Raw genomic sequence first — 23,350 nt, forward strand, 5'->3', positions numbered from 1 at the left:
AGGATTGATTAATGACCTGCAAAGGTTTATTCCTTGATTAAAAGTCTGAGAGATTTTGTTCATTACTCCAAGTAGCAGCTTAGTTTCCGTGGTTCCCGTTTATGTTAATATTAGAACAAATATGAATTGTGTGACAGATCTTTGACTATAGTACTGACGGGAAGGAAGATTTGGGCTTGTGTTACATCTTATCATATCGCTGGGAAAGGTTAAAAAGAAATTTCGCAACAATTTGTTTAAGTTCAATCACTCTTCATAAGTAAGCAAAGGCCAGCAGCTGGCTTTCACCACCAACTTTGCCAGAAACAGCAGTTTTGAGTTATTTCAGAGAAGGATGAATATTGATAAGATGGCAGTTGAATAGGGCTTATGAACCCAGGGTTTGTCCCACACTCTCTGCTTTTCGTTTTGTTTTGTTTTATTTTTTTCTCTTGTCTCTTTTTTTCCTCTTTTATTCTCTTTACTACTTAGTGAAGAGCTGAGGCACAGTGCTGGCAAGTGGGCTTGGCAGCGACGTCAGGTGAATTTGGGTTCCCGGTAACTTATGCATTGTCAAGGCAGTCCTGGCGCTGATTCATGGCTGCTACTGCAGAGGCAAGTTTTTGTTCTTGGTAGCGTCTGCTTCCATGACAGTATCATAGTGGAGGTGACGGAGGCAAGTTTGGGCTCAGTACGAGACTAAGCAGTGGCTGCATCAACGAGGTGGGCTGCACCAGCAAAGCAGACTCATGGCGGCATAATGGGGTCTGGACTGGTTGAGTACCTGGCACTGTTAGTGGCGAGGGCATGGGTGGAGGTGAGATGACGCCATAGAGTGGCAAAAGGGATTTGTGACAAGCCATCAGGCCCATGGCCCATGATGGAGCACTTAACAAGAACGGCTTGTAAAGATGGACACTTTCTTTATTTCTTCGTTTTCTGTCTTGATATTCCACGTTTTGGTTTATAGTTGCACATGATGATAAATAAATCAAGTCAAAAAATGTTGATCAGGATATCTATTGGTTCCTGCTGTCCTTCAAAAGTCTGATCTTTGCTATTGCAGACAGGGCCTTTGTATTGAATGTGTATATTATTTTAAAATTGTTACACTTGGGTGAGGAGTAGTCATATCTCCCAACCTCTCTGAACTCACCTCTTGATCAGTTTCAATTTTTTTTTGAAAGAAAAATATATAGCTGTTATACTCCGTTATCTTATGATAAATGAAGGATTGTCAATTTTGAAGTTTTCTCGAGTGAAAGAGAGTTTTATTACCCATTGCTCTGAAAATTTAATAAAATGTGACGTCAAACAAACCTTACACATACAGGTAATGAGCTTACAAAGAAGCAGTTGTACATGCCAGAAGATAAAGGCAAATGTAGTCACCAATCTTAATGAGTTCCTTCAGTTGTGAGAATGAAAAGAGCTGAGTCCAACTGCTTAGCCATGTCCTGTTTCCTTAGCAGTGGTGAAGTGAATGATTTTTCAAAGTTGCTTTTTCACCAGCACTAGTTTCTGCAATGAGACTGAGAGAGAGAAGAGCTTCCGCTTTCCTTGTTGCTGGTGTTACTTTTCCTCTTTTCTCAAAAGACTGCAGTTGATGTAGCATTCCTTTGTAGATTTTGGTGCCTGACATTCTTACATTTTAAGCTGGATAGTTGTAGACAATATTTTATCTCAATATACGCTGTTCAGTGTGAGTGAAACCAAAGATGGGATTTTCTTGATGCTTCGCTTAAACTTCAATCTTAACCTCTAATTACAAGGTAAATTATCTGACAATTACCATTTTTATTTCATGTTTATTGCCTTGTCGAGTGATAATTGCAGCCATTTTAAGTGTGCAGTGTTCATTTTTTGTCCATGGAAGTCTGTGGTATTAAAAGTCAGCTGATGAAAGTTGAGTATTGAAAGTTCATTTTTATTACAATCACAGCAAGATTTAAAGTTAACTGCAGAACTAGGGAACACATTTGCCTTAAGTATATGCAATGTCATGTACAGCTCCTCAGACAAATATTTACATTACAAAATTCTTGGCATCACTTCACTATTCAAAATTTTCTCCAGTTTTCCAATTTCATTAGATTAAGGCTACATAACCTTAGAATTTAATCACATTTCGCTGAGTATTCAATATTATATTTAATTTTGAAAACAGCTTTTTGAGGTTTAAAGAGAACTCAAAGAAAAATTACATGATAGTTGTGATGTATTAAAACATTATTTTTCTGGCCAGATCATTTATTTTAGAAATACTATGTATGTACTTTTAAAATCAAGGTCAGAACCATGGCAACTTTTATTTCCCAATGCAGATCCTTCTTCTCATGATCAAGTGTACTTGATAGTCATGCAAAATAAAAATGCAAATTGTGGCTGTCATCTTTGGTTGCCTACTAGATCGAATGAATGGAAAATTATGCTGGAGACTCTGACCTCCACATCTGACTTCAAAGAAACTAGGAACAGGAGTATGCCGTTCAGCCATTCAAGATAGCTCCATCATTCAATATCATCATGGCTGACCCTTTACCTCAATGTTATATTCCCACTTTCTTCCCATACATCTTGAAGCCTTTAAAATAGAGAATTCCACAAATTCAGTGCCCTTCAAGGGCTTTCAATATATATGTACCAACTAATGCACTGCTCAACGGTAGCACTCTCACCTTTTGAGCAAGTGAGTGGTGGGTTCAAGTCTCATTCCAAACGCTTAAGCTTGTTTGGGCCAACTTCATTGCGGTTCTGAGGATGCAATCACACAAAACCAGGTTATAGTCTGGCAGGTTTATTTGGAAGCGCTAGCTTTCGGAGTGCTGCTCCTTTATCAGGTGATTGTTGAGAATAAGAATGTAAGATACAGAATTTATAGCAATAGTTTACAGTGTGATGTAACTGAAATTATACATTGAAAAAGACCAGGGTTGTTTGTTAAGTCTCATTTTTTAGAATGACCATGTTGGTTTCAGTTCTTTCATATGTAAAATCGCAAAACCTTTTTTAAAAGTTACATTCCCAAGTGCATTTTAACAATTGGTGTTATGTCGGCCCAGATAAGGTCCAAATCATGTTCATTGTGGGAGGTGCTATCTTTTGGTTGAGACTCTATCTGCTTTCTCAAGTGGATGTATAGTATGCCACTGTGCTAGTCAAAGAAAAAACAGAGTAGGTCTGTCAGGTCTTGACTGATTTCTCAACTATCATCATTTAAAGTAGATGGTCTAGCCATTATCTCATTGCAATTTCTAGGAACTTGTGTGTAAATTAGATGGCATGTTTCCAATGTTACAACAGCAATGACATGTCAATAGTATATGATCGACTGAAAAGTACTTTAGATACCCTGAAGGTTTGGAAGGTGCAGCATAAATGCAGGTTTTTTTAAAAATTGTGAAATGTTGTTTTGCTTGCGTATGTACTTGTGACATAGACATAAGGGGATTATTTTCCAGAGGGGGCATCTATCTTACTTCTGGAAGATTAGGATTTTCCATCGTTTTAATTGAATCAAGCAAAGCGTGCACACGCATTTATAACGTGAATACCTGGGAGGTGAGGTCCCTGTCAGCAGCTGTAAGATGAAAATTTCTCGTTATCTGAGGTGGAGTTAAATGCTATCCCTGGTTTACACCTGAAAAATACAATTGCCAGTATAAGAATACAGTAAATGTTTGTGATAAAGCAATAAAACATTAATTTTCTGTAATTCATTGCTTGTAAAGCACTTTTGGGGTTCTAAGGTCATTAAGTGCATGTCTCATTCTCAATCTCTCGCTTTACTAGTCTACAACTTGATGTTTGAGCACCATTTAAAGAGTGAACATGACTGTTGCTTAAAAGTTCCTGACATTTTTAAGTAGGCATTGGTTCAGGAATGGTGGTATCCTGTACCTTGTGACATACATACAGTGAACCCTTCAGTGAAGGGGCATCTGCTAATGCTATCAAGAAGCTTTTTAATTCCATAGCACAGGAAATTTGTAGACCTTTGTAGTTTTGCTTTACAGCCGAGAAAATGTAGAATTGAGAAGGAGAAAACACTTCTCAGGGCAGTGAGGGAGGGATGCGCTCATCTCCTACCCACAACAAACTGCTACAGTTATGGGAGATTTCATAATATGATCCCAGCTGAGATGGTAAGACCCAAGAGTGTGAAACCTGGATTGCTATCGTAAACTTAATCTTTGCCATTGGCTTCCTTGGTGTTTAGTTGCTGAACATATTCACAAGAGCCTTCCAATGTTGTTTTCACCATTAAAGTTTAGGAGCAGAGTTAAGACATTTAGCCCACTGAGTCTGCTCTGCCATTCAATCATGGCTGATATTTTCTCAACCCCATTCTCCTGCCTTCTGTTGGTAACCCTTGATCCCCTTACTGATCAAGAACCTACCTATCTCTGTCTTGAATGTACTCGATGACTTGGCCTCTAAAGCCCTCTGCAGCATTGAGTTCCACAGATTAACAAACAACTGGCTGAAGAAATTCCTCCTCAGCTCTGTTCTAAAGGGTCATCCCTTCATTCTGAGGCTGAACCCATGGGTCCTAGTCTCTGCTACTAGTGGAAACATCATCTCCACGTCCACTCTATCCAGGCATCTCAGTGTTTTATAAATTTCAGTAGGATTTCCCCACCCCACCCCCACCCTATCCTCCTGAACTCGATCGAATACAGACCCAGAGTTCTCAACTGCTTCTCATATGACAAAGCCTTCATTCCTAGGATCATTCTTGTATTCAACGCCTGGAATGCCTTCAATGCCAGTGTATCCATCCTTCGGTACAGGGTCGAAAGTCGCTCACAATATGCCAAATACAGACTGACCATAGCCTTGCAGAGCTTCAGCAGAACATACTTGCTCTTGTATTCTAGCCGTCTCATAATGAATGCTAAAATTGCATTTGCTTTCCTAACTGCCAACTGAACCTGAACTCTCACTCCTCAATCTCTTTGTGCTACACATTTCTGAAGCTTTTGCCCATTTAGAAAATAGTCTATGCTGCTTCTTCCAACCAAAGTGCATAAACCTCCCACTTCCTTACATCGGCCACTTCTTTGTCCACTCTCCTAGTCTGTCCGAGTCCTTTGCCTCCCCACTTCTCAATACTATCTATTCCTCCATCTACCTTTGTGTCATCTGCAAATTTGGCAAAAATGCCCTCAGATCCTTTGTCCAGATTATTAATGTATAACGTGAATAGCTGTGGTCCCAACAATGATCCTTACAGACCTCTACTAGTCACCAATTGCCATTCTGATAACAACCCTTTTTTCATACTCTCTGCCTTCTGCCAGCCAGCCAATCCTCTGTCTGTGTCGGTACCTTGCCCCTTACCCCACAGGCAAGCAGTGGGGTAATTATTTAGCAGCCTCGTGTGCATCACCTTGTCAAAAACCGTCTGGGAATAGATCACATCCGTTGGCTAAAAAAGAAACCTGAAGAACTGCGGATGCTGGAAATAAGAAACAAAAACAGAAATTGCTGGGCAAACTCAGCATATCTGGCAGTATCTGTGGAGAGAAAGCAGCATTAACATTTCAGTTTAGTGTCCCTTCAGAACTGAAAGTAGCTTGGAAAAGGTTGGTATATATGCTGAAGATAGGATGAAGCGAGGGATGAGGAGTAAACAATAAGTGGAAATGAAGCCTAGAGAGAGAAAAAAAATACAGACAAAGGAATGGGTAAAGTTTGGCCTGGGGAATTGACAAGGTTTCACATGGGAGACTGGTTAGTAAAATTAGATCACATGAGATTCAGGAAGAGCTTGCCAATTGGATATAAAATTGGTTTGACAGTAGGAGACAGAGGTTGTGGTGGAAGGTTATTTTTTAGACTAGAGGCTTGTGGTGTTCTGCAGGGATTGTTGTTGAACATTTATATAAATAATTTGAATGAGAAGTTAGGAGGCATGGTAAGTAACTTTGTGGATGGTACCAAAATTGGTTTTATGGTTGAGTGTAGGAGGTTATCGAAGATTACAACAAGATCTTGATCAATTGGACTGACAGGCTGAGGAGTGACAGATGGAGTTTAATTTGGATAAATGTGAGGTATTGCATTTTGGTAAAACAAACGAGCAGGGCCCTGGGTTTTGTTGTCAATAAGAGAGACCTAATGGTTCAGGTGCAGAGTTCCTTGAGTAGACTGTGATTAACAAAACATTTAGCATGCTTGCAGATCATTGAACATGGGAGTTAGGATGTCATGTTGAGGTTGTACCGTACAGGACATTGGTGAGAGTTAAAAAGGGTGCCGCTGGAATTCCTCATGAAGGGCTAATGCCCAAAATGTCGACTCTCCTGCTCCTCGGATGCTGCCTTTTCCACCTGCTGTGCTTTTCCAGTGCCACCTTTTTCAACTATGACTTCTTCGGTATCTGCAGTCCTCGCTTTCTCCTAGGATGTTGGTGAGACCACTTTTGGAATAGTCTGTATAGTTTGTTGCCCTGCTAGAGAAAGGATATTATTAAATTGTGGAAGATTCAGAATAGATTAACAACAATATTGCCAGGACTGGAGGGTTTGCGTTCTAAAGCAAGGTTGGATAGGCTGGGACTTTTTCCCCAGGAGCATAAGAGGTTGAGCGGTGACTTTATGGAGGTTTATAAAGTTGTGATGGGCATAAATAAGGTGAATAGCAAAGGTCTTTTCCCAGAATGGGGGAATTGAAAACGAGGGGCCATATTTTGAAGGTGAGAGGAGAAAGATTTAAGAAAAGACATGAGGGACAACTTTTTGACACCGAGGATGGTTTGTATATAAAACGAACTTTGAGAGGGAGTGATATATGCAGGTATAATTACAACATTTTCAAAAAAACAATTGGACAGGTATTCAAATAGGAAAGGTTTACAAGGATATGGGCCAAACGCAGGCAAATGGGACTAGTTTAGTTTGGAAAACCTGGTTTGTCATGAGTTGTGAGGAGGATGCAGAGATGTAGTATGATTTGGCCAGACTGAGTGAATGGGCAAATGCATGCCGGCCTGTTTAATTATGTTATTTGCAATGCTGTAGCACTCCTTCAATTTTAGATTGATGTGTCCACCTAGATTATGAGGTGAAGTCCCTAGAATGATAGAATCCCTATAGTGTGCAAACAGGCCATTCGGCTCTACTACTCCACACCGACCCTCCGAAGAGTAATCCACCCAGACCGATTCTCCCACCCCACCACTCCACATGTCCCTGAACACTATGGGCAATTTTAGCATAACCAATTCACCTAACCTGCACATCTTTGGACTGTGGCAGGAAACCAGAGCACCCGGAGGAAATCTCCGCAGACTGGGGAGAATGTGCAAACTCCACACAGATGATGGCTTGAGGTTGGAGTGGAACTTGATTCCACAACCTCTGACTTGGTAGTTGAGTGTTATCCACACAGGATGGCTGACATCTTTAGGGTTGATCTATACTGTTTCTGACCCCTAATGTGTTCTTTAGTTACTGATTTACACCTGAGTTAAGTTAATGCAGATGAACTGATCAAGTAAGATTGATTGCAGCAGCTTACTTCTCTTCCACTTGGATGAAACTCAGAAAGAGCTGTTGTCTCATTAATGCCATAAAAGGAAAATCCAGATAGTAAGGAACACCTCAAAATGGATTCTTCTCATTCAGTCGGATATTTACATAGTCAACACATGATCAGAGTAAAGAAATATGCTTAACTGGTGCCATCTGTTGGTTATATGCTAAAATGCACACATGAGCAATTTTCATATTTAATACTGAGAAAGGAAAATGCTATTCAACAGATTCATAACTTTCACAGTGAATTCTGAATAATCAAAACATTAAATGTCAATGAGAAAAATAGTTCCTTGCTCTTGTTGTATATCAGTACACCAGTGCTCAAGTTGGAATCAGCAGCCTGGTCAAACTTGGCCTGTCCATCTTTTTGAGGCCAATCAAAGTCTCTTTCCTGTTCTCACACTTAGTTTGCTGGTATCACGTATGCGTCTTAACTTAGTTCGTACTTGGTTCTTCAACCCCCTTTCCACCTGTTCTCTGCTTTGAAAATTTCATGATGTAGAGTGCGCCAGTGTTGAACTGGGATGGACAAAGTCAGAAGACACCGGTTTATAGTCCAAAAGGTTTATTTGAAATCACAAGCTTTCAAGTGTTGCCCCTTCAGCTGAAGGTGCCTTGTTATCTGATGAAGGGCATCGCTTCCTTTGCACTCTGCTCCCATCAGATAAAGGTCAACATTTCATTAGCATTTTTAATTTCTTTTTAGGGAGCCAGCAGTTAAAACTTTTAACTTTTCAAACACAAGAATGCCAAACTTCAAAGGGAGCAAGAATATATATTGCATGAGAAAAGGATGCTGACTGGTTGACTAGTCAATTGTGGTTGGTGATGGAAGGGAGTTATAGTCCCCGTACTCCTTTTCAGGAGGCTTTTTGTTTGTTCCACCCTGGCCCTGGTCAAAGACTGCGTAGCATTGTGTCAGAATTATATATATGGAGTCATCAGCTGTGGTTGCAGAGGGTAACCCTTGTCCTCTAGTAACCATCCGTAGGAGGCGTCTGGTCCCTCAATCACAGCAGAAACATGAATTCTCCAGGATATAGGCATCATTGCAGCTCCCGGATGCCAACTGCAAATATCTAAGATCACTTGCACATTGATCGAGCGGAATCCTTTTCTCTTAACAAACTCAGATACAATATGAAATTGTCCTGTCAGAGTGAGTGTGAACAGTCTATCATGCTCTTCACCTGAAGGCAGTGGCAAGATTGACGAATCCTGTTGCCCAGAGAACAGCACCTTTCTTGTAATGTGTAAGTGAGATGAAGTGGTGTGATCTAATTCAAATAGTGTTGGGAACAGCCTTGATACTTCTGTAGTTTGAATATTGAGAGAGCTCATACAGGCCTCTAATGGCTCCTTGGAAGGAGCCGGTCATATAAAATTTGAATATAGTTGATGCCTTGATGGCCAGAGATGTAGATGGTCACCCACTCTGTCAGGTCAAAGGTCCCATTCCAGCAGTTGGCACAATCTGTGACAGTGTCCTGGGACACCCTCAGTCTGTGCTTATACTGTGCTTCACTCATTCGGAGAAAATGGCATATTGGACAATAGATTCTGAGCATCCTGTACACGTCCACATCCTGAGGGGACATACAACTGTGACTTCTTCAAGTAGAGGCTTGTTTGGCATCCACTGGAGGTTGCTGCTAGTCATGAGCTTTCTGACATATCTGTTCCACTTCAGTTTCTCTGCACCTTGTTGCATTGTGGCAACAGTGAAATTAATCCCTGCTGAGACTGGATCCATCAGTCACGCTTGCAATTAACTTGTGTAGGAACATAAAAAGAACAGTCCTTAGTAATGTGACACTCAGCATTTGCATCATTCACCAATGACAATTTAGCATATTCTTTCATGCAGTGGGACACAGCACCCTATCAAGGAAGACCATGGCTTGCCTCCACATGGAACTTGTGGTACAGTGGTAGTGTCCCTGTCTCTGAACCCAGAGTCCCAGGTTCCCAGACATTGCGGTGTATTGTGATGAATGCAACACAAGTCTTGTTGTAAAGAGGCAGTAGATTATAAACAGTGCATAATATTGGACTCTTCGTCTCCAACCCCAAATCATATGTGTAGGGCATCATTGCATTAAAGAGGGCGATGCATTATACTTGCAGTTCAGGTTGAGAGGGAATCAGTTCTGAGTCCTGGTTCAGCATGTGAAGTCTTAGTGTCTTTGTACTTTGTGTGGTTATCAGATGCCCCCCCCCCCCCCCCCCCCCCCCCACGCCAGTCCCCCAGTTCCTCAAATATTTGTAAAAATTGTCTTTTAATAAGTAAGAAATGCCATTGACTCTATCCATTAAACAAACCAAACTCCAATGTTTGTTTCTGAATATGTTACTGTATAGAACAGAACTGCTTTAGGAACTATGTATGAAGAGAAATATATTTTTATAAATCAAGCATATTTTCTAAATACAATAAATCTTTGTGGCCCATAGGGGTACTTAGTTAAATCAACCAAGATGTTTTTGCAAACTCCTGGAGGAGGTGCAACTTGAACCTGGGACTCTGGGTTCTGAGGTAAGGACACTACCACTGTCCCACAAGAGCCACAATTTGCATGTCACAGTTGTAGACAGCATGCATTTCAGATATGCAATGGTATGATTGCAAATGACTTCACCCTGCATTCTTCAAATGCAAGATTGGTGCAATGGACCCTGAATGGCTTCTCATCCCTCTGAAATAGAGCCCATACTTTTAGAATCTCCACCCACTTTGGGCATCCTTCAGCCATTTTCCACATTGTCGGTCACATTTAGGAATTGAGAGATCATGAAAGGAAGTGAATGTTGTGATTTTTTTTTTGTTATTCCTTTTTGGGATGCAAGTGTCACTGGTTAGGCCAGCATTTTTACCATTCCTCATTACCCAGAGGGCAGTTAAAGGTCAACAACATTGCCATGGGTCAGATGTCACGTGCGGGTCAGACTGAGTAGGAAAACAAACTTCTTTCTCTAAAGGGCACTAGTGAATCCGATGAGATTTTAGTGACAATCAATAATTACATGGATGTCATTAGCATAGCTTATTATTGCACATTGGATTCAGAGTTCCCCAACTGCCATGGTGGGATTTCTATCAGTGTACCCAGAACATCTGCCTGGAGTGAGTTTGGGGTGACTAGTCAAATGATTTATGTCCATGGCACCTCTGAGTCCCAGGCTCAGTCGAATCATGAGACTACCCACCCTTCCCCTTCTGCCACCACCACTGAGCTTCCATGTCAGTCCTGGCAGTGTCAGATACAATCTCCCACACCTAATGGGTGCAAAGCAAGGGAAGGCCATAATGCTGTGAGCATCCAGGTCGATGCAAAGTGAGTGAGTGCTAAGAGAGCAAGCTCGCCACACTAAAGTGCAGCCTGGTCCACTTTGAGAGCTGGGTACTTGTCCTTGTGTGGAAAATGCCCTTGCACAACACTGCAATAAAAGATGCCAATATGCTCCAAAATGTGGCATTAAATTGCAGCAGCAAACACTAAGCATTTTGGAGGTGTGCCATACTGACGCATGGAGGCTAGTACATTTTGGTAGCTGATATGTGTGGATATGGGATACCTGTGGTTGCTGCCCATAGTTTGTGCCCGGAGATGTTGTTGCCTGCTGTTCAAGATGGAGGTCCGGAGGAGCAAACAGCACAGGCTGAGTCTATAAGTACTCCATTTGACTTTCATGTTGGGTATTCTTTGCAGTTAGTCTCTTTCCGGTGGACGATACAGCGGGAGACAGCATATTAGTTTATGAGATTAAGTAACAATGAGTGATATTGAGGGATAATTCCTATTAATAGATCTCTTGCCATTCACTAGCAAGTATCTCTTCTCAATGTCCAATGTTTGGTGGGCAAATGCAACATTTTGGACTCAAAGTTAAGAAGGGTCTCACTGGACGCCTTGCCTAATTTTTCCAAATTCCTTGTAGTAGTCGACATCATTCAGGGATGGAAAGATTCTACCTAGGTGTTCAGAGTTTCAGACCAATGGCAGAGAAAGATGTTTGACTCAAATTTAAATTTTTTTTAGGAATGCAGTTTACCTCAGTACTAAATTTCTGTTGCACTTGTGCAGTTAATGTTTTACATTACGATTGGAATTTAGTTTTCAGTACCTAAGTGTTGAGAAATCTGTCTCTCTTAAAATAATAAAAGCATTGATGTTTTTAAAAATAACTTTTTTAAGTTCCTCATTGCTCAACAGTGCACGCAATAGGGGATATTCATTTGTTAAATCCCTTGGGTTGCATATTGTTAGTTGATGGCTCCCAATAGGAGTAAATATTGAACTCAGTGGCTGAAAATCAGGTTAGGGTTCCCAACCATTACTTGAAAATTGCTATAATGTAAAGAAAAGATCAGGCTGAGCTTATTGAAATTTCCTATTGAAGTTCCCAAATGTATAATGGCCCTTTGATAAGTCACTGGAGGGCTCAGTAGAACCATAACTCAGCAAAGTGTTACTGCTATCAAGAGAACTAAGAACAGGAGAAAATTGGCAGTGAAAGGAGCACTAAGGAGCTATCCTTATTAGCCACATACACACACATGACAAGCAACATGAGTTCGACTGAGACAACATTACTATTATAGGACAAGCCATAAAGAGAACAGCCAGGGAATTCCTAGAGGCATGGCACTCATTCATAGATTCTATCAACAAACACATCGACCTGGACCCAATATACCAGCCACTGCAGCGGACAGCTGGAACGGACAACCGGAAGCGGCAGAGACAAACCACTATAAATGCCGGAGGAAACATCACAGAAGCACTTCACAAGCACTGAGGATGTCACCTAGACAGGGGACGAAACGTCTGCAACACAAATTCCCAGCTCGGCGTACACAACCACAACAAGGAGCACACCTTGTGATCAAATTTTGTGATCAAATGTGTCTTGTGTGACATCACTCTTCCTTTTCATTCTAGTTTCAGTTCAAATGTTGGTGATAACCACTTTTGCACAAAGGAAAGCTGAATAAATGTTGTTACTCCCCTCCGTTGCCTGCTCACTGATGTTCACAATGAAGATTATGTAAATTGAACGTAACAGATTTTGCAGAAAGAAAGCTACAGTGATGGAATATATGCATTAAACCAAATCTCTGGCGTATTGTTAATGCCCATAAATTAATCCCACTGGTTCTGGTGGAATATTGTTTGGCTCTGAGGAGACTTATTAACCAGACAATTATTGAAACAAAACACACAGTCATAGAGATGTACAGCACGGAAACAGACTCTTTGGTCCAATTCGTCTATGCTGACAAGATATCCCATTCCAATCTACTTCCACCTGCCAGTACCTGGCCCATATCCCTCCAAACCCTTCCTATTCATATTCCCATCCAGATACCCTTTAAATGTTGCAATTGTACCAGCCTCCACTTCCTCTGGCAGCTCAATCCATACAGGTATCCCCTAAGCATGAAATACTTGCCTCTCAGGTCTCTCATATCTTTCCTCTCTCACCCTAAACCTATGTGTTCTAGTTTTGGACTCCCCCACCCCAGGGAAAACTTTGTTTATTTATCTTATCCATGACTCTCATGATTTTACAACCCTCTATTGTGTCACCCCTCAGCCTCTGACGATCCAGAGAAAACAGCCCCAGCCTATTCAATTCTCCCTATAGCTCAAATCCTCCAACCCTGGCAATTTCCTTGTAAATCATTTCTGAATCCTTTCAAGTTTCACAACATCCTTCCAATAGGAAGGAGACCAGAATTGCATGCAATATTCCAAAAGTAGCCTAACCAATGTTCTATACAGCTGCAAAATGACCTGCCAACCCCTGTACTCAATACTCTGACCAATAAAGGAAAGCATACCAACTTCACTATCCCAACTACCTGTTACTCTACTTTCAAGGAGCAATGAACCTGCACTTGAAGGTCTCTTTGTTCAGCAACACTCCCCATGACCTTACCATTAAGTGTATAAGTCCTACTCTGATTTGCTTTCCCAAAATGCAGCACCTCCCATTTATCTAAATTAAACTCCATCTGCCACTTCTCAGCCCATTGGCCCACCTGATCAAGAGCTGAAAAATGCGTTGCTGGAAAAGCGCAGCAGGTCAGGCAGCATCCAAGGAGCAGGAGAATCGACGTTTCAGGTGTGCCAAGCAGGCTAAGATAAAAGCTAGGGAGGAGGGACTTGGGGGAGGGGCGTTGGGAATGCGATAGGTGGAAGGAGGTTAAGGTGAGGGTGATAGGCCAGAGAGGGGGTGGGGGTGGAGAGGTCGGGAAGAAGATTGCAGGTCAAGAAGGCGGTGCTGAGTCTGAGGGTTGGGACTGAGACAAGGTGGGGTGGAGGGGAAATGAGGAAGGTGGAGAAATCTGCATTCATCCCTTGTGGTTGGAGGGTTCCTAGGTGGAAGATGAGGCGCTCTTCCTCCAGCCGTCGTGTTGCAGAAATCAAATTTATCTAAAAAATGGTAGTTGTGGTTTTGAAAGTTAATGTGGACATTTTACTTAAATTCATATCAATAACTTAATGCTTTCCTCTGTAACAGCGCATATTATCTGAAGGGAACTCAAGTGCTTTACCAAGAAATTGGTAGAATCTTTGGGATGGGGTTGTGATTGTCGAAGATGTTTTTTGGTAATTCTTCTTCAAACTTAACACTTTTATTAAATTTAAGCAGGTAAATTGAGCATTAGTTTTCATATATGTTTCATGTGTATCTTTAACTCCAAGAAGTTAACTCATCAGATGTTGTTTATATCTGATTACACACAAAGTTATGTTGCCCTATCATCCCTGACTTCATGAAGTGTGTGGCTACAATTGTAAGCAAAGAAATTTACAGCTTTCCTCCTTAAGTTAATAGCCTTCCACATCTGTGCTTCACCCTATCTCTTCAATCATCTCTCCATAATCAATTTGAACTCCGAATATTTCTGTTTCTCCAAGCATTCTACTTTGTTAGCTCTGACCCCTTGTGCGTTCCCCTTTCTGGCACCAAATCATTGACACCTGGAACCTCTGTCTGTCTTTGTCTGTCTCTTTGTAGTTTTGACGCTATTTCCAAGTAAAATTAAAAACACAGTTGGAAAGTGATACAGAAGAAAGCATCATAATAATATGGTTTCATGTCAGTGTTGTGGATATAATTGTGAATGTTTAATACATTGCAAATCCTGGGTGGGAGTTGAGGGCAGCACAGGTTCAGCGGAGATATCCCAACTGACTTTGGTTTTTGGGGTGGGTGTTGTCTTCTGTACAACTGGGTGAACAACTGTACAAGTGATGTTTTCTGCTCATTGGCATCACTTCATTGCTTTCTCTGCAGGGGTGTATTTGGGGGAGAGGTCTTAGAGTTGTCAATTTTGAAATTTATTTGTTTTTGATTTGGTTTATTCTTGTTACATCTTGCTAGGTACAGTGAAAATGTTTGTTTGGCCCACAGTACAGGCAGATCACACCATTTAAAGTGCATAAGAGTAATACATCCGAGCTAAGAATATAATGTTATGGCTGCAGAGAGAGTGCACAAAAAGCAAAACCAATATTAAATTTAAAACTTGAGAGGTCCATTCAGAAGTCTAATAATAGCAGGGAAGAAACTGTCCTTGAATTTGTTGATATGCGTGTTGAAGCTTTTGTATCTTCTGCCTGAAGGAAGAGGTTGGAAGAGATTATAACTGGAGTGGGAGGAGTCTTTGATTATGTTGGCTGCATTTCCAAGGCGGTGAGAAGTGTAGATGGAGTCAATGGATGGACTGGCCTATGTTCATAGCTCTCTGCAGTGGCTTATGGTCCTAGGCAGTGCAGTTGCCATACCAAGCCATGGTGCATCCCGATAGGATGCTTTCTATGGTGCGTCCATAAAAATTGAAGGTATTGTTTTGCTTTTTTGACCAGTGCATCAATATGGGTGGACCAGGACAGATTGTTGGTGATTGTCTCTCCTCGGAACTTGATATTCTCAACCATCTCCACCTCAGCTACATTGATGTAGATGGGGTATGCCCTCCCACTTGCTTCATGAAGTCAATGACCAGCTTTTTCATTTTGCTGATGTTGACGGAGAGATTGTTATCTTTACACCACACCGCCAAACACTCGATCTCTTTTCTGTATTCTGTCTCGTCAATGTCTGAGCTCCGGCATACAACATGGATGTTGTCAATGAACTAGTAGGTGGAGTTAGGACAATATTGGTCTGTACAGAGTGCTTAAGTAGGAGGCTGAGTACACATTCTTGTAGGCCATCAGTGTTGAGGATTGTCTTGGAGGAGGTGTTGTTGCCTATTCTCACTGGGGTCTGTGGGCCAGGAAGTCGAGGATACAGTTACAGAGGATGGAGCATAGACCTATGTCTTGGAGTTTGAAGATTACTTTGGTTGGAAGTATACTGTTGAAGGCGGAGGTGTAGTCAATAAGAGGAGCCTGATGTAGGTGTTCTTGTATTTCCGGATTTCCCAGGGATGAGTGCAGAACCTGAGAGATTTGGTCTTTACCAGTAAATTACAATTGCTTGTCCCCCAATTACATTTGCTTTTCTAAACTTCAAAACCTTAAGATAAGATGAGATGAATCATAAATGGATATCCGTGACACCTTATTTTTCTTCAGCAGCTCAATGTGTTGCAAAGGAACGTTGTTTGATTCTTCTTCAACCCTCCTTTTTTTCTAAGTTTTGCATTTAGGTGAAAATTGTTCGTCGGAGTGATTTGTCTCGTCCCCCAATGATTTTACTTCCCAAAGCTTCAAAGTTGCAAAAAGGAATGTATCAGAGTTCAAGGCAACCGCAGATGCCAAGCAGAATATTTTTGTGAAACCTAAGTTTGAACTGATAGCATAAAAATGATTGGTAGTTTTTTGTGTTACTGCATAACCACCTCTGAACTGTATTATTTCTTAGAAAGATCCTGTGTGCATTTTTCTTTTTATCTGATTGTGCACTAGAGGATGACCAAATATTGCACAGGAAGCTGATCTGTTTTTAATGAGTGAAGCAGTCTTGCTGAGTTCAGCAATTGACTGCCTGCTTCATGTTTGATTTTAAAATAGACTCCAGTTCTTGATGTAACACAGACTCTCTGTTTTATCTCTATTTCACAAATTTGGACAACTGTGCTCTTGTGAGTCGTGGATCAAGACAGCAATTAGATTGTACGTCTTCCAGTGAGAATTGATTTGCAAGATATTAAAATCTATTTTAAAACTAGATTTTTATCATTGTACAAGTAATTTAAAATAAAAAGTCAGCAGAAAATGTAACGCAATATTTTTAAAGCAATTTTCTGATAGTGACTTGTCAGAACTGTGATTTACAACCACTGTGGAGAAAATCACATCCCATTCTTTAAATTGCAATCTTATGTCTTAGTGATAAGGTGTGTTTCACATGTATTTTCTCCCCTAGCCTTTGATTTTACAGCTTAATCAGTAGAATCCTTTTAATTTATTGAAGCAATAACACTATAATTCTTCTCTTTTATATGTTCAGCATTCCTTGAATGCAAGAGTGATGAGACAGCCCCAGTGATTGTGTTTATTTGCAAGATGTTTGCAGTTGATTCCAAGGCTTTGCCCCAAAATAAGTTAAGGTAAGTTTGAAGCAAGAGACATTACTGTTGAAAGAAAGTTTTGTTTAGTAGAAAAGTCACATTTTGTGGCCATTTTCTTTCTCTTTGCAAAGCAGATTGCATTTGAATATAAAGAGCTTCTAGAAAGAACATGTTTCACTGTTCCATTAAACAAAACCTTGGGGGACAACCGTTTCCTGACATTTTCCATGGCAATGTCTTAACCAACCAGAGTTGATTTATCAGATTTGATTTTAAACCAATATTTTGCTAACTATTCCCTTGTGCATTACTTGTGGCAACAACACTGCCAAATTTACCAACTATTTACCTATTTACCAACTAAACATCTTCTTCTGCAGTGTAAGTTGTTGTTGCCTTGGAGATTTGATATTCTTGTGATTCTGTCCTGATGAATGCAAAATGAAAGTTTTGACAACATGTTTCGTTTTTGCATCAATATTCAAGTTCTAATCTACCACGCTACTTAATGGGAACATAGAACATCGGCCCTCGATGTTGCGCCAATCTGTGAAACCAATCTGAAGCCCATCTAACCTACATTGTTCCATTATCATCCGTACGTTTATCCAATGACTATTTAAATGCTCTTAAAGTTGGCGAGTCTACTACTGTTGCAGGCAGGGCATTCCACACCCCTACTACTCTCTGAGTAAAGAAACTATCTCTGACATCTGTCCTATAGCTATCACCCCTCAATTTAAAGCCATGTCCCTTTGTGCTACCCATCCCCATCCAAAGAAAAAGTCTCTCACTATCCATCCTATCTAACCCTATGATCATCTTGTGTGCTACTGTTAGAGATGATAATAATTTCATTTGGTTTCTACAATTAATATTTCCATTTTCTTTTCCATTTACTTGTTTATTTCTCCAGTGAATGATTTTTGGTAACTTTTAATGTGAAGATACAATGCTTGAATTAATTTTCCTTTTATTTATGAATGCAGTAGTGAAGCACATTACAAAATGTCTTGTAAAATCTGTTGGCTGAAAATTTCTACTTCCCTACCTGTTTTTGGATAGATTTTAGGGTGGCAACTGCAGAATGATAATTGGGATTGTTGTCTGGTATCATTGTTGTTTTTGCGTGGCTTTTGTTTTGTTTAGAGTTTTGCACTCCATGTTTGAATCCTTCAATCAGGTTTCCACCCTGCCACAAAACCAGAACAGCTGTTATTATAAAAAAACAAATAAAATCCTACAAGACTGAGGCAAACACCCTCCTCAGCCAGTGTGCAACCTTTGACACAACTGATACCCATCCTCCTGCAATATGTCTTCACTGCCGTCTAGCTGGGTGGAACTGCACTTCACTGGGTTCATTCTTATCTCCATAACCATTGCCAGGTATTAATTGTATGACTTCTCTTCTCATTCCTGCACCACTACATCTGGTGTCCCATAGCAATCTATCCTAAACTCCCTTCTATTTCTCATCTACATGCTGCTCCTCAGTAATATCATCTGAAACAGAGCTTCAGCTTCCACAAGTACGCTGACAATGCTGACCCAGCCTTACCTCACCACCATGTCTCTCATTTCCTACATTGCTCGTCAGACATCCACTACTGGATGGGAAGAAATTTCCTCCTAACAAAATATGAGGAAGTCAGAGTGCTCACTCCCTGCCAAAACTATGTTTCCTAGCCACTAAATTGATCCTTCTCCCTGGCATCTGTCTCAGGCTGAATGAAATTCTGTAATATGTGGTTTGATGCCACATTCTTTATCTGGACAAGGGGAAGGCAAAGACAAGAATTGACTTCAGACTTAGACTTCAAAGTAATGCTATTTATTCTATATTGATACTAAGAACTCTGTTCTCGGTCGTAGTAGATATACAGTACCAGACTCTGATTTTTATAACATTGAATCATACAGGATGGAAACAGACCCTTCAGTCCAACTCCTCCATGCTGACCAGATTTCCCAAACTAAACTAGCCCCACTTACCTGCATATGACCCATATCCCTTGAAACTTTTCCTATTCATCTACCCATCCAGATGCCTTTTAAATGTTGTAACTGTACATGTCTCTTATGACTTACTCTGGCAATTCATTCCATATATATACCACCCTCTGTGTGAAAAGATTGTGCCTCAAGTCCCTATTAAATCTTTCCCCTCTCATCTTAAACTTATGCCCTCTAGTTTTGACCTCCCCTACCCAAAGAAAAACACCTTTGCTGTTCATCTTATCTAGGCCCCTCATGATTTTACAAGCTCACCCCTCAACCTACTGCATTCTGAAGCCTCCTGAAAAATGTCCCAGTCTATCTAGCCTCTCCTTATGATTCAACATCCTTGTTCATCATTTCTGCATTTTCCAATTTAATAACTTCCTTCCTAAAGAAGGGCAACTAGAACTGAGTGCAGTACTCCACATGTCCTGTACAGACACAACAATGACAATACTCAATGACTAATCTCTCTTTGTGCATTCATGTTGATGTGTTCGCAAGACTCTTTCTTATTCTAGAGTGATCTAACTCTGTCCATTCTGTCCTATTTATACTTAGTTATATGCTGCTCTGTGACATTATCCTTTTGAAGAAGTATACTTTGTGATAGATAAAGGGCAACCAGGGAATGTATGTGCTTAGATTTTCAAAAGGTGAATGATAATGTGTCATATCAAAGACATTTACGAAAGTTAAAGCTGATGGTGTAGGGGATAACACATTGACAGGGGAGAAGATTGGCTGGCAAATAGGAAGCAGAGAGTAGGAACAAATAGGTATTTTCCAGGTGGGCAGAATATTTCAAGTGCTGTGCCATTAGGATCGGAGCTGGAGCCTCAAGTCTTTATAAGTTATATAAATGGCTTGGATCAACAGTGTGGGGGTGAAACTTATTGATTTTAGAACTAGTTCACAGAAGGTTTACTAGACCAATATTTGTAATGATCAGATTGTGTTATGAGGAAAGACAACACAGGTAAGGCCTGTAACCTCTGGTCAGATGTGATCTAATTAAAAGATATTAGATTCTGCAGAGACTTGCCCATGAATATGGAAAGGATAATTCTTGTGGGACAATCTAGAATTAGGGGCCATTGCTTAAGAATAATGCTTGCCCATTTAAGATAGAGGTGAGGAAACATTTGTTTTCTCCACGGGTTGAGAATCTTTAGAATTCCCTTCCATAAAAGCCAATGGGTGCAGAATTTTTAAATATTTTTTAAAGCAGAGATCAACAGATTCTTGATTACCAAGCAGATGAAAGATTAGCAGAGATGTCATGTTAAGATTAAAATCAGACCAATCATGATCTAATTGAATGGTGGAGAAGAGAAGGCAAGGAGGGCCAAGTGAAACTCCTCTTGTTTCTTGTTTGTGTTCTCAACACAACATTGTTCCTGAAGCCTTTACACAAGATGAACAATTCACAATCCTCGTGTCATGTTGACCCCAAGATGTGTTTCTGATTACTGTCCATGCCATTGTTAAGGCCACCTATTTTCACCTCAGTTATATTGCCCAACTTCGTTCCTGCCTCAGCTTGTCTACCTAGACCTTGATCTATCCCTTTGTAACTGTAAACCTGACTAATGCAGTCCTGGGCAGCCTTTCACCCTGATAGCCCTTGGTACCCCAAATTAAATGGTGTAGTTCAGCTGAGGCATGATAATTCAATGGCTTTTATTCATTTAACCTCATCTCTTAGCTTTTGTACTTTGTGCTTCTGTTTAAAAAGATTAAGATTCCATATACTTTAATAGATTTATCAACTTCTCCTGTCACGTCCGAAGATTTGTGCAGATGAATCTAATGATCTCCCTGTTCTTCCATATCTTTTAACATTGTATTATATATCCTCTCTTCATGCTCCCAAACAAAATGCAACAAGAATTGATGTTTAAGCAATTCTTTGGCAAAAGCCAGGTCATTTAATTAAGTCTGACAGCTCAAGGACAGGATTTACATGTATTTGGAAAGGCATAGACAGGGATAGTCAGCATGGCTTTGCACATGGGAAATCATGTCTCACAAACTTGTTTGAGATTTTTGAAGAAGTAACAAGGAGGATTGATGAAGGCAGAGCGGTGGACGTGATCTACATGGACTTCAGTAAGGCGTTCGACAAGGTTCCCCATGAAAGAATGGTTAGCAAGGTTAGATCTCATGGACAACAAGGAGAACTAGCCATTTGAATACTGAACTGGCTCAAAGGTAGGAGATAGAGGGTGGTGGTGGAGGGTTTGGTTTTCAGACTGGAGGCCTATGACCAGTGGAGTGCTACAAGGATCGGTGCCGGGTCTGCTACTTTTCATCATTTATATCAATGATTTGGATGTGAACATAGGAGGTATAGTTAGTAAGTTTACAGATGACTCCAAAATTGGAGCGAAGAAGGTTACCTCAGAGTACAACAGGATCTTGCTCAGTTGGGCCAATGAGCCAAGGAGTAGCAGATGGAGTTTAGTTTCGATAAATGTGAGGCAATAATTTTGCGTTTTGGAAAAATCAAATCTTAGCAGGACTTTATACTTAATGGTAAAGTCCGAGGGAGTGTTGCTGAATAAAGAGACTATGGAGTGCAGGTTCATATCTCCTTGAAAGTAGAGTTGGTTAGGCCACTGTTGGAATATTGCAGGCAATTCTTGTTGCCTTCCTGTGGGAAGGATGTTATGAAACTTGAAAAGGTTCAGAAAAGATTTACAAGGATGTTGCCAGAGTTGGAGGATTTGAGCTATAGGGAGAGGTTGAATAGGCTGGGGCTGTTTTCCCTGGAGCGCCGGAGGCTGAGGGGTGACCTTATAGAAGTTTAGAAAATCATGAGGGGCATGGATAGGATAAATTTACCGCTGGGATGGGGGAGTCCAGAACTAGAAGGCATTAGTTTATGGTGAGAGGGGAAAGATATAAAAGGGACCTAAGGGTTGTGTGTGAATGGAATGAGCTGCCAGAGGAAGTGGTGGACGCTGGCACAATTTGCAGCATTTAAAAGGCATTTGGCTGGGTATATGAATAGGAAGGGTTTGGAATGATATGGGCCAAGTATTGGCAAATAGGACTAGATTTGGTTAGGATATCTGGTCGGCATGGATGAGTTGGACCGAAGGGTCTGTTTCTGTGCTGTCAATCCCTATGACACTCTGGCTCATTTTGGAACTTGTGCTAAATATCCTATTTGCTAAGTTGTACTAAGTAACCTGGTTACTGCAGACGATCTGGAAATTGTTCCTTATTGGCTCAAAGAAGAATTTTAATTGAGTGTTCCAAGAGGATTGGTACCTCTGAGCTGATGTGTACACGCCCTTGCAAATTCTTCTCCTGAAAATTACTTTCATTGGACTTCTAAATCTGCTCCAGCCAACAGTGTCAGTATGTTGTCGTACTCCATGTGGAACAGAATTTGTGGTAAATTAAATCTAATTTTCCATTGCCACGTTCCAAAGACAGTTTTTACTGATATCCTATTTGATAGCATTCATTAACCATTACAACAGGACCTTGCCACTGTATGATGCGTTGGCCAAAGTACCCTACAAATAATAGTAAACCTCTGGGAATTTTCCTTTTCCTAAAACATACTGCTTTAGTCAGCTCCTTCTATGAAAAGAAAGACAGATTATCGACTTTAATAAGATCATCTTCATTCTTTGAATAGAAACACTATTCTTTTGCCGTATTCAGGCCTTTCCTACTATGTAGTCTCTTCTGAGCATTAAATTATCTGGCCTTGAGGCAATGTAATATTACTAAGTTGCCACAATCAGATCAAAATTAACTAACTTGCTGGTAGGATATCAGTCTTTACAAGCATTGCTACAGGTGTAAATGTGACATATTTACATGACTCTCACTGGTTCATAGAGATCAATCAGAGGAGAGATGGTATCATGCTGTGAGGACTGTGCTTTCACAAGGATTGAAGATATTTGGCATGAGGATAATAGTGTATTCTAGTCAGAAAATCTTTTAATCATAACTTTTAATAACGAACTATATAATGAATAATATATTTATTGTCAATGTAAAATAGATGGCTTTAAAGTAAATTGAATGAAAACTCTTAATAATGAAAGCAATCTGATTGGGGAAAAATAGCATTTAGTTAAACTACCAAGTGCAGTTTGAATAAATTTAAGACAAACTAAGTTTAAAATTTGCAATTAAACTTACAATTTTACTCCTGAATATGATTGTTCATAGTTTTAGTAATTAAAGGTGCATAAACTTTTGTAGCAATATTTACTTGCAAACTAATTCATTTCCCAAATTGAACAGCACTTGAGGAACAATGTTT

General features: G+C 40.3%; 1 protein-coding gene and 1 long non-coding RNA gene across 4 annotated transcripts in view; one reads left to right on the forward strand and one right to left on the reverse strand.

Annotated features, from left to right (window-relative positions):
* efl1 (elongation factor like GTPase 1) overlaps positions 1 to 23,350 on the forward strand; it is a 263,785-nt gene that overhangs the window by 67,086 nt on the left and 173,349 nt on the right. For both annotated transcript variants that reach the window (XM_043677605.2, XM_087981251.1), the window contains exon 12: positions 16,995 to 17,094. In XM_043677605.2, coding sequence (XP_043533540.1) covers positions 16,995 to 17,094 — 100 coding nt within the window. The remainder of the gene's footprint in view (positions 1 to 16,994; positions 17,095 to 23,350) is intronic.
* The window catches only part of LOC148138653 (uncharacterized), a 41,362-nt gene continuing 20,538 nt past the window's right edge, over positions 2,527 to 23,350 (reverse strand). The window contains exons 3-5 of one of the 2 annotated variants that reach the window (XR_015753774.1): positions 6,213 to 6,433; positions 3,534 to 3,619; positions 2,527 to 2,733 (exon numbers count right to left, since the gene is read on the reverse strand). This is a non-coding gene — a long non-coding RNA (uncharacterized LOC148138653). Of the gene's footprint in view, positions 2,734 to 3,533; positions 3,620 to 6,207; positions 6,434 to 23,350 lie in introns of both variants that reach the window. The other variant, XR_015753775.1, reaches the window with a different exon arrangement.

This window comes from Chiloscyllium plagiosum, unplaced genomic scaffold, assembly GCF_037043375.1.
Source record: "Chiloscyllium plagiosum isolate Xiang-an unplaced genomic scaffold, Cpla_swu_hap1 HiC_scaffold_39, whole genome shotgun sequence".
In the NCBI taxonomy this organism is placed as follows: Eukaryota; Metazoa; Chordata; class Chondrichthyes; order Orectolobiformes; family Hemiscylliidae; genus Chiloscyllium; species Chiloscyllium plagiosum.